This window comes from Rhincodon typus, chromosome 19 (assembly GCF_021869965.1).
Source record: "Rhincodon typus isolate 14 chromosome 19, sRhiTyp1.1, whole genome shotgun sequence".
NCBI lineage: Eukaryota > Metazoa > Chordata > Chondrichthyes > Orectolobiformes > Rhincodontidae > Rhincodon > Rhincodon typus.
This window is the reverse complement of record NC_063350.1, coordinates 32801425-32812995: the sequence shown is the minus strand read 5'-3', so window position 1 is coordinate 32812995 and position 11571 is coordinate 32801425. Positions and strand designations below refer to the sequence as shown.

The window sequence follows — 11571 nt, the reverse complement described above, 5'->3', positions numbered from 1 at the left end:
AAGTTGACGTTTTGGGTCAGGACCCTTCTTCAGAAATGTAACTACAAGAGCTGGATGCACATAAAATAAGGCTTGCAGAACAGGAAGTTAAATTGGTACAGAAAAAAATGAAGAATTAACAAACCTTCACAGAATAAACGAAGGGCAGTGTGCAGTCGCAGATGGCGTTCTAACTCAGTTTGAGGGGGAAAAGGAAGGGAGAAAGTGAGAGAGAAACAGAGGGACAGGGTAAAATATATCAAAGGAATTTGATGGTGGGCAGGAGAGGTTGAATGTATTAAAAGCCAGTATGTAGAGGCATGTGAAAGCTTTGGATAAATCAAATGAGGATCTCAGTTGACAATGTCATTAATTGGAACAAAAAACAGCATTCTGAGTGCTGCAGAGAGAGAGAGAGAGGAACACTTAGATCAGCCAGTTTGCAAGTAGGAGTTGGCTCGAGTAAACACTAAACTTCAGCAACAGGTTGGAATGGTCTGTACACTACGAGCATATGGTCCCCATATTGGGGCATTGTGAACCTCTGAGGATACTGAAAGACAAATATGCCATATGACAGAGAGACCAATAAAAATAACGTATACCAACCACTTGTTGCAGGTTCACCAGAAGGGCATCAGTAATGCTGAGTCAGGTTGTGTATTGTCATATGCTCAAGAGCATTTACAGAGCATTGCTAGGAACATTAAGAAATTAGAAACAGAGCAAGGATTTTATGACACTTCCTAGAAATTTACCAACTTACAAGTACTAAATGACAATGAAAAGAACAAATTGTTTCTATTTACTTTAGCTCCAGGAGTTACTGGGCTTTAACTTGAGAGGCAAAAATAGAGGGGTCACATAGAAAGACATGAGAAATCAGGTAGCGAAGGCCATGGATTTGTCAAGGACAAATGCCTTCAGATTCTAGAACAAACTCAGCAGTGGCCAGATAACAGTCTGATTGCATTTGCAGGTAAATGTGGGCAGTTTATACCAGAACAAATATTGCGCTTAGTCCAAATCAAGGCAACTTACAGGGATCAGCCCTTAATTGCTGGGTCCAGACCTTAATTCCATACACCCTACCTTACTTAAAGAAGGAATCTGAGGATTTTGATCTGGGTCATTAGCTTACAACTGAGCAGACAATGGAGTGAAAAATAACTCCCCGAATGGAGAACTGGTTCCGAGAGAAAATGGTAAGTAGTTACATGGAGAGAGCTAAGGAGGAAAACTGGAAAGACCCCCGAAAGCAAAATGACAGCATGAGGTGTTTTAGTGCAGGTTTGCAGGACACATTTAAAAAGGTGCTAAACAACCATTAAGAAAGGGAAATGCAAAGTTTTGTCAGAAAAAGGAAACTCGGGGCAGAGTGTAAAAACCAGGACCTGGAAGAATATATAGCAGTGGCGGTTGATTCTGGTCTGTAGGTAAGGAAGGGATATTGTAACATCTTTGACTCGGTATCCCTAGTCTTTCTTGCCACCTTCACTGCCTCCCATTTGTCAATGACTGGACCACTCCGGGCTCAAATAATTGTGCCCTCTCATGTATGATTCTAATTGGCATTGTGTGCTTTTCAAGGTCAAGTTAGAGGGTAGAAACTATTTAGTGGATGCAGGAGCATCTCACAAGATTATTTGTGAAACAGTTTAACAATCCTTGGTTGTTGAGAGCCTTAGGCCTTGGAGGGAATTACTGGAGATGGTTTATAAAGGAAAGTGACTCTGGAATTGAAGGTGGGACCATGACAGCCTTACTGGGAGTATAAATTAACTAAACCATCATAAGTTGGTGTCAGCACATTTGGATTGGATTGGATGAAGGCCCACAATATTGTGTAGATCTTTGCAATCACTATTTAAGAAGAAGAATACAAGGGGAGAAAGTAATCTTAGTAATTCCCCAAGTAAAACATAAGCAGAAAGGGCAGGTAGCTGGTTTGTGATTTGTTGGTTCAGTTGGCTGGTTGGCTGGTTTACAATGCAGGATGATGCTAGCAATGTGAGTTCAATGCCTGTACTGGCTGAGGTGACCATGAAGGTTCTGCCTTCTCAACCTCACCCCTTCCCTCAGGCATGGTGACTTTCAGGTTAAACCACCACCAGTTGTCACTCTCTTATGGGAGAGCAGCCATATGGGACAATGGTGACCTTATAATTAGTTTGTAGTCAGTTTCAAGATTTAGTAGTGCAGAATTAAACAGCGTTTGACCGAGTTGAAGGGATGGAAGTTATAATTATCAGAGACTCCATGTCATGACCTCAAAGAAAGCACAATTTCCCATTGGAAGCAGAAATTTGGAATATTGTTTATACTTTGTAAAAGTAAAGCCACCATTGTCCTACCAGACAAAAGCCTTACTCTCTTATTAGAAGATGTTGGTGGTGGTTTAACCTAAAGGTCACTATGCCTCAGGCAAGGGAAAAGATTGAGAAGAAGATCCCTTCATGGTAACTTTAGTCAGTGCAGGAATTGAACCATGCTGTTGTCACTACTTTGCATCACAAACCAGCCATTGAGCTACATGAGCTAACCATATTAACCCTGATAACCCTTGAATTACATGCCAGGACAATGAATAGGTGGTGGTCAAGGATAATGGATAGTATTAACAGATGGATAGTATACAATTGAGAGCATTGGCAAGGATGGGCCAACAACATCATTCTTGTGAACTATGCAGATTTTGTTTAGTTTGTGAGAGATAATAATTCATGGCTTGTCAAGACATTTTGATTTGAGAAGCTCTGTATGGAAGATTTGAAAGATTTAAATGGAGTCGGAAATTCAGCTTGAAGGCAAACTGCTTGCAGAAAATTGCTTTTGCAATCCATGTTCTACCACTGAAAACTTTGGAAGGAAGAGACATTGACAGAGTGACTACTGGAGATCAACCCCTACGTAAAACTGTTCAGAGACTTGGTATTGTATGTGCCAATGATTGCGTTCCAACGTTTGTTATGGACCAAGCAATTAAAGGTTACTTAATCCATTTTGGATTGTGGGCAGAACAATTTAGAATTAATGTTATAATAGAATTGGATTTTTTCCTTCTAATATAGTCAACACAAAGTGCTTTACTTTCATTCAATACAATTATTTTATCACTTACATTATCATTTTAATTGTTTTATTATCATTTATTATTAGCATGATATTCAATAAAATATAGTTTTAGCATATTCCTAGCTATTGCCACTCATTTTTGTTACATTTAGAGTATACCTCCAAACTTAAATGAGATAATATAGGGTCTGTCATATTACTGTGTGAAGTTTTCTTTTGTCTTGGGTCATGTATTGTCATGACCATGGACCATAAATCTACATCGCCTTTGGAATGAAATTTAATTCCAACATGAGCTTTTTAAGAGGACTGATGCAGCCAAAATGGCTATGGATATGAATTTAAAGATTGTCTTGATGGAAAGGGAGCCTGGAATGTCGCACCTGACAGCCATCAAGTAAGCTTCAAAGGAATGGACTTAAAAGGCAGAGATGCGCTACAAACTGAACCCTTAACTCTTTGGCATTATCTTAGACTTTGAACATGATGAAAGAACATGATGAAAGAGAAACATGCCAGTCTGGGCAGGAGACATGTTTTGTGTCTTCCCCTTTCAAGAATATATAAGAACAGGGATGAAAAGCCAGCTCAACTCTGGTCCTTTTAATGGATGAAGGTTGCTCATGTATGCCAGTGGGCTGAGGTCCTTGTGTGTACTATTTAGGGTTCAAACACTAGTGTGCTTTGAATCTTACAGTAAAAGAACCACCTGTATGAACCTGTATTGAAGAGAAAGGATTCTATCACTCAAAATATAGAAGCCAGGTAGTGAATAAGCTATTCAAAAGGAAATTGAATAACTGACCTGCAAGGTCAAAGATCCTGAAATTGATTATTCGACTGCCAACATTTCACCACCTACTCTTATGAATGACACATGGACACCTATCTTTATACCTTTTAACTTTTACCTTTGTTTGGACTCATAGAATTTTTTAATCTGTGTGTATGTGTGTCACATTCTTATTTCTTCTCAGGTTTAGTAACTAGTGCACTTTTGTTAACTCAAGAAAGCCTGACTAAATTGGCTACCTTAAAAAAGCGTTTTCGGTTTATCCACAACAGAGGAATCCTTTGTAAATTAACCTTGTTGAGACCAAGGGCATGAGTAAATAAAGAAGGGGAGCCAGTTCACCTGTACTCATCGGGGGACTTGACAAGGTGGGGCATCCTGCCTGGAACTATAATAACTTGCTGAATCTCACCCATGGTTTGGCCTTATAAATAAAATTGTGGAGTAGATTTAAATCTAAATCTTTACTCGTACTACAATGCAGGTATAAGCCATCAGTATGCTATGTAACATTGTAATAGCAAGTGACTGAATAAGATTTTTAATGTTCTTTTTAATCACATAAAAGTGTTTCCTGTATCTCCAATTTTGCAATATAAACTTGTAGGTCTGAGAATCTTAAACAGCATATAACTGTCAGGTATCTGATGAAGTTTGTGTTATTGTTTGAAACTTACATTGCCATTTGTGGTGAGTACAGTCGCTGGAAACCTTTTCAAATCTTTATATGATCAAATATAAGGAAGAAATCAATCTATTGTGGTTTAAAGCATATCACAAATTGAACTATTAGTTCAAAACTTCAGTAATCAGATTTGCATCACTTTGTGGCTTTCATTGAGGTTTATTTGTCTGATATTTCTTCGAACAATTTCTTACATGTTCAAACTTGCAAATAACATGATGGTTTACATTTTGCTTGAGTACAGCATCTTGCTGCGTACACTCCTGATAAGATTTGTTGATGCATGTTTAGGTGTTAATTTTTCACTCTGAAGTTGCTTCAAGTGCAAGCTGAATCATTCTGCCAAGGGCAACAGGGCCTCTGGCACCTCTGGCAGAAATAATTTACACTTGCAATGGAATTCATGAATTGAGCAACAAAACAAAACAAGGTAAAAAGTAGAGGGTAAGAGGGTAAGATAGAGTGAATGATTGAAAGTCAAATTAGGCAACATAGTTAATGAATTACTGTCACTGGTACCACTGTTAATCTAAAGGGTACGCTTTGCAAAACCTCAAATCAGCTCAATGGCAAAGAAAAATCTTCACAGTCATGATTATGATTCTGTAACTAAAACGATAAAATAGTCATAACTCAAGTATCGTAGCAAGCAGGTTCTCACAATATTGTTAACATTCTGAAACCAGCTTTAAAATCTGCTGAAAGCCTTGAGAAAGAGCCTGAGTCACGAGAACAATGGGTGACAGGCCAGCCATTTTTCTACATTACAAACATGACTCAGATCATTCTTTTGAGTTGCATGATGAGATATTTTACTTCTTTGACCTCCATTATAATTCTGTAATGAGATTGTTCGACATAGCTGCATGCCTGTGGTTACTGGACAACAAGTATAAAACTCTAATAAGGTAGCTGAAAATTCCAGCCATTGTATAATTTCTTGAGCTTCAAAGAAGAACTGTTCTCATCAGCTGATGTTACAAAGAGTAACAGCCACAGATTCAATGTTTTGAGCATGAGATGCAGGGAATGTGAGGAAGAGCTTTTTTAAACAGTCTGTGATAATGACTTGGAATTTGCGCTTATGAAGGTGGTGGAAGCAGGGGTGATGAATGATTTCCAAAGGAAATTGGATGGGCACTTGAAATGAATAATCTTACAGGGCAATTGGGTTAGAACAAGGAACAGAACTAATTGGATTGCTCACAGACAGCTGGTTTGATGGACTGACTGACCTAGATTTTCTTGATGGTAGTGATCATGAGTTTCAAAGAAGCTGTTTAAGGAACCTTAGTAAGTTTCTGCAGCACATCTTGTAGATGGTACACACTATTGCCACTGAGCATAAGTGGTGGGCTAAGTGATAGCTCATGAATGTAATGCCGTTCAAATGGGCTGCTTTGCTCTGGACGGTGTCAAGCTTCTTGACTATTGTAAGAGCTGTACCCATCTAGGCAAATGGGGAATATTCCATTACACTCCTGACTTGTGCTTGTAGTTGGTGGACAAGCTTTGGGAAGTCAGGTGGTGAGTTACTCCTTAGAGGATTTGTAACCTCGATCTTGCTCTTGTAGCTATAGTATTTATATTGCACTTGTGTGGTGCCAATGTCACTTACCAGTTAAACACAAACATGCATATTTCTTCAAAAATGATACACTTTTCTAATTTACAGCAATTTAAAAACTCTAATCACAGTTTCTTACCAAGCAGTGAGCATGCAGTTTTACTTTAATTCAACTTTTTTTCATTCTTATGATCCTAGCACTGGCTAATCACAAGCAGATGAATGGTGTGCCTCTTGGACTCCTCGCTAAGTGATATAGAATCGAACCTTGGTCGCGATTTATATTCTCCCACTTCATTGCCTCTCAGACTCACAGTAAAATGATGCAGGTCTTGAGCCTAGTCCAACACAGAAGGGTAAAACAGCATAAATTGTGAATGACACATACTGCTCACCTCTTCTTGCATAGTTTGAAATGAAGCCCAGTACATTTATTTCCAAAAATTACTAGTTTTCTTCTGCTTTTTGTACTGGTTCCAAGAATTACTGGTTTTGTACTGGTTTTTCCCTCTGGGTGTTTTATTCGCTCCTTATGTCAGCTGCTTCAGCTAAGGCCTGAGGTCTCTCTGACTCACAGAAAGTGATTAGCTTAGTCAGGAGTGTGGTGCAATACTCTCCTCTTGTCTGGATGCGTGCAGCTCCAAAAGCATTCAAGAAGCTTAATGCTATTCAGAATGAAATGGCCCACTTGCTTGACACCTCATCCAGAATCTTCATAATTCATTAAATTCACACTAGTTACAGTCACTCAACAAGGCTTCTCTGACAGTACCTTCTAAACCCCTGACCTATACCACCTTAAAGGAGAAGGGCAGCAGATGCATGGGAATTCCACCCCAAAGATTTCCTCCAAGCCACAAACCTGACTTGGACATATATCACCATTACTTCAATGTTGCGAGATCAAAAACATGGAACTCTATTCTTATCAACAATCTGGGTGTACCTACTCCCTAAGAACTGCAGTAATTCAAGAAGGCAGCTCATCACCAAGTACTCCAAGGCATTAGGGATGGGCAATAAATCCTGATGCAGCAGCCACATCCCATGAATGAATTTTTAAGAAAATGTGGTAGAGAAATGCAGGCTGCAGGGAATTTGGCACGGTTCTAACTAAAATAATCTGACAAACAGAAGGCTTGTAATCCAGTTGGTGTCATTTACATCTGGTAAGGAACAGTCAGAATCTAAAAGACAGAACCATGTAATTGTGGGCTTTTAGGTGGTCCTCTGACCAAAGTCTGCTGAAATGAATGAATTACAATGGCTGGATAAGAAGTACGAGTTTGAGCTTTCATACTATTTCAGGCTTTTATAGCTGTGGATTGAAATGAGTTATAATCATTGTAGCTAAAGTAATTTGTGGCTGCCAAGGTGCCAATCCTAGGCAGAATCAGTCCTGTTGATTTACAATAGACATCTTTGGCATTCTGAAGAGGCCTTGTCCACTAGGTGGTTAAATTGCTGGTTTACATTTACCCAAGCACATTCAAGTTGTGTAAAGCAACAGAAAACCTTTTGAAATTTTTATTTCATACAAAGCTGGTCACCTCCACTGCCAGAGAAAGTGTGAATAGTTATCAATGTTCTCAGTCCACTTATAACCTTAGGATAGAGTTACGGGTAAAATAGCTAAACATGGATAGGCCAAGACAATTGAAGTTGGGGATCTCCTGTGGTGATGTCCTCGAGCATCATATGGTCATCTTACTTTCTGATGCTTCCGCTAGAGTGTTTTATCCTTGATCCTCATTGATATCACTAGAGATACTTGATATTACAGTTGACTGAAGGGTGCCTCTGTTCAAGTGCAATCACTCTCTAAAGTTTAGACAAGAAAAGGTAAGATTTATTTGTTTCACAAAGATAATAATAACTAGGTTGAACATGGAAGTGAAGGAAATTATACATTTCATGAAAGTAATTTTGGGAGACAGACCTAATGAAAACATTGAAAACGCAAGCAGGTATGGAAATTTCTAACCTTTAGTACTGGCTTTATGGAAAACAAGTGTTCTTTCAAATCTTATAGTTCAATTCATGAAGATGATTGAGACAAACTGGTGTGAACATAAGAACATAAGAAATAGAATAGGCCATTCATCCCCTCTGTCATTCAACAATGCCATGCCTGTTCCAGGTCACAACTCCAGCTCAAGGTCATTAAATTCCTGAATTTTCACAAGTGTGCCAACCTCTCCTTTAAACACTTTCAATGATTTAATCTTCACAACTCTCTGGGGTAGAGAATTCCAAACAGTCATTGTATCATGCCCAAGAACACTCAGATTTGTCTGTGCTGTACTTTTTTGGAGCATCTCTTCATTTAGTAATAGTTTGTCTTCTGATTCTTCTGGATAAAGTGCATGACCTCATACTTTCCTGCATAAAATTCCATTGGCCAAGTTTTTGCCACCCGCTCAACTTAACTGCATCTCCTTTCAGATTCTTCTATCCACAGCGCAACATGACCTCCCGCAGTGTTCTGAGGAAGAGTCACCTGCCCTGAAATGTTAACTCTGATTTCTCTTCACAGTTGCTGCCACACCTGTTGAGCTTTTCCAGCAACTTCTGTTTTTGTTTATGACCTGCCACCTATTTTTGTATTGTCACCTCACTTTTCCCCCTCTTCCAAGTCATAATGTGAGGTGCCGGTATTGGACTGGGGTGCACAAAGTCCGAAGTCACATGACACCAGGTTACAGTCCAACAGGTTTATTTAAAATCACGAGCTTTCAGAGTGCTGCTGCTTCATCAGGTGAAGGAGCAGTGCTATGAGAGCTTGTGATTTCAAATAAACCTGTTGGATTAAAACCTAGTGTCGTGTGACTTCTTCCAAGTCATTGATATAGATAGTAAATAATTAAGGCCCTAAGATTGATCCTTGTGTCCCTCCACTAGTTACATAATTCTGACGTAAAAAAGACCCACTAATCCCAACTGTCTGTTTTCTGTGTGTTGACAATTCTAAATTCATGGTAATACATTATCTGCAATACAGTGAGCTCCTGTCTTTTGCAATAACTTTTTATGTGGCACTCTATTAACTCACTTGGGAAATACTCTACATTTACCAGTGACAAAAACAAAGAACCTGGAAAGGCTCAGCAGGTCTGGCAGCATCTGTGGAGGAGAAAACAGAGTTAACATTTCATGTCTGGTGACCCTTCCTCAGTTCTGAGGAAGGGTCACCGGACCCGAAACGTTAACTCTGTTTTCTCCTCCACAGATGCTGCCAAACCTGCTGAGCTTTTCCAGCAACTTTGTTTTTGCTCCTGATTTACAGCATCCACAGTTCTTTTGGTTTTTATACCACATTTACCAGTGCCCTTTTATCAAATCTACATGTTATATTCTTAGCAGCATCCATGATCAGTCCAGGTCACATATCCACTTGGGTGGTGTGGGTCAGAGGGTCCATCTCTCTACAGTCCAGGACTGGGATACAGTCAGTCCTGCTGATTCAGTGCAACCAGTCAGGGGGTTAGTGGATTGTCAGTTGGGGAAATGAAAGATCAGATAGGAGGTCTGGTCAGTTGTTAGTCAGAGAGGTGTCTGTCCAAGTTGGTTTGGGAGAGCCTTGATCATCGCTGTTGCTGTGATGCAATGAAGGCACAGAAAAATGGAGGAGGAGCAGATGTGTCAGAGAATCCAGGATTACTGGCAACTTCGATGGCCAACAGCCCATCATATGAAGAGAGAACAGCCCCCTCAGTATGCACCAGGGGCTCAAGACAGCAAAAGTTTTCGAGACAACAAGGTGCAGGGCTGGATGAACACAGCAGGCCAAGCAGCATCATAGGAGCAGAGAGGCTGACGTTTCAGGCCTGGACCCTTGATCAGAAAAGGGGGAGGGGAAGGGGGTTCTGAAATAAATAGGGAGAGAGTGGGAGGCGGATAGAAGATGGATAGAGGAGAGGATAGGTGGAGAGGAAACAGACAGGTCAAAGAGGCGGGGATGGGGCCAGTAAAGGTGAGTGTAGGTGGGGAGTTAGGGAGGGGATTGGTCAGTCCAGGGAGGACGGACAGGTCAAGGGGGTGGGATAAGGTTGGTCGGTAGGAGATGGAGGTGTGGCTTGAGGTGGGAGGAGGGGACAGGTGGGAGGAAGAACAGGTTAGGGAGGCAGGGACGAGCTGGACTGGTTTTGGGATGCGGTAGGGGGAGGGGAGATTTTGAAACTTGTGAAATCCACATTGATACCATTGGGCTGCAGGGTTCCCAAGCGGAATATGAGTTGCTGTTCCTGCAACCTTCGGGTGGCATCGTTGTGGCACTGCAGGAGGCCCAGGATGGACATGTCGTCTGAGGAATGGGAGGGGGAGTTGAAATGGTTCGCGACTGGGAGGTGCAGTTGTTTGTTGCGAACCGAGCGTAGGTGTTCTGCAAAGCGGTCCCCGAGTCTCCGCTTGGTTTCCCCGATGTAGAGGAAGCCACACCGGGTACAGCGGATGCAGTATACCACATTGGCAGATGTGCAGGTGAACATCTGCTTGATGTGGAAAGTCTTCTTGGGGCCTGGGATGGGGGTGAGGGAGGAGGTATGGGGGCAGGTGTAGCACTTCCTGCGGTTGCAGGGAAAAGTGCCGGGTGTGGTGGAGCTGGAGGGGAGTGTGGAGCGGACAAGGGAGTCACGGAGAGAGTTGTCCCTCCGGAAAGCAGATAAAGGTGGGGAGGGAAAGATGTCTTTGGTGGTGGGGTCGGATTGCAGATGGCGGAAGTGTCGGAGGATGATGCGTTGGATCCGGAGGTTGGTGGGGTGGTACGTGAGGACGAGGGGGATTCTTTTTTGGTTCTTATTGCGTGGACGGGGTGTGAAGGATGAGGTGCGGGAGATGTGGGAGACACGGTTGAGGGCGTTCTCGACCACCGAGGAGGGGAAGTTACGGTCCTTGAAAAACGAGGACAACTGAGATGTACGGGAGTGGAATGCCTCATCCTGGGAGCAGATGCGGCGGAGGCGAAGGAATTGGGAATAGGGGATAGCATTTTTGCAGGAAGGTGGGTGGGAGGAGGAGTATTCTAGGTAGCTGTGGGAGTCGGTGGGCTTGAAATGAATATCGGTTTCTAGGTGGTTGCCCGATATGGAGACAGAGAGGTCCAGGAAGGGGAGAGAGGTGTTAGAGATGGTCCAGGTAAACTTAAGGTTGGGGTGGAAGGTGTTAGTGAAGTGGATGAACTGTTCGAGCTCCTCGTGGGAGCACGAGGCGGCGCCGATACAGTCATCAATGTAACGGAGGAAGAGGTGGGGTTTAGGGCCGGTGTAGGTACAGAAGAGGGATTGTTCCATGTAACCTACAAAGAGGCAGGCGTAGCTTGGGCCCATGCGGGTACCCATGGCTACCCGCTTTGTCTGTAGGAAGTGGGAGGAATTGAAAGAGAAGTTGTTGAGTGTGAGGATGAGTTCGGCTAAGCGGATGCGGGTATCAGTGGAGGGGGACTGGTCGGGCCTGCGGGACAGGAAGAAGCGGAGG

At 42.0% G+C, this 11571-nt stretch overlaps 1 protein-coding gene across 1 annotated transcript in view; it reads left to right on the top strand.

The window, feature by feature from the left end:
• Window positions 1-3377: 3377 nt before the first annotated feature.
• LOC109927436 (CCN family member 3-like) overlaps window positions 3378-11571 on the top strand; it is a 101841-nt gene continuing 93647 nt past the window's right edge. The window contains exons 1-2 of the mRNA XM_048608572.1: window positions 3378-3451; window positions 4455-4537. Coding sequence (XP_048464529.1) covers window positions 3378-3451; window positions 4455-4537 — 157 coding nt within the window. The remainder of the gene's footprint in view (window positions 3452-4454; window positions 4538-11571) is intronic.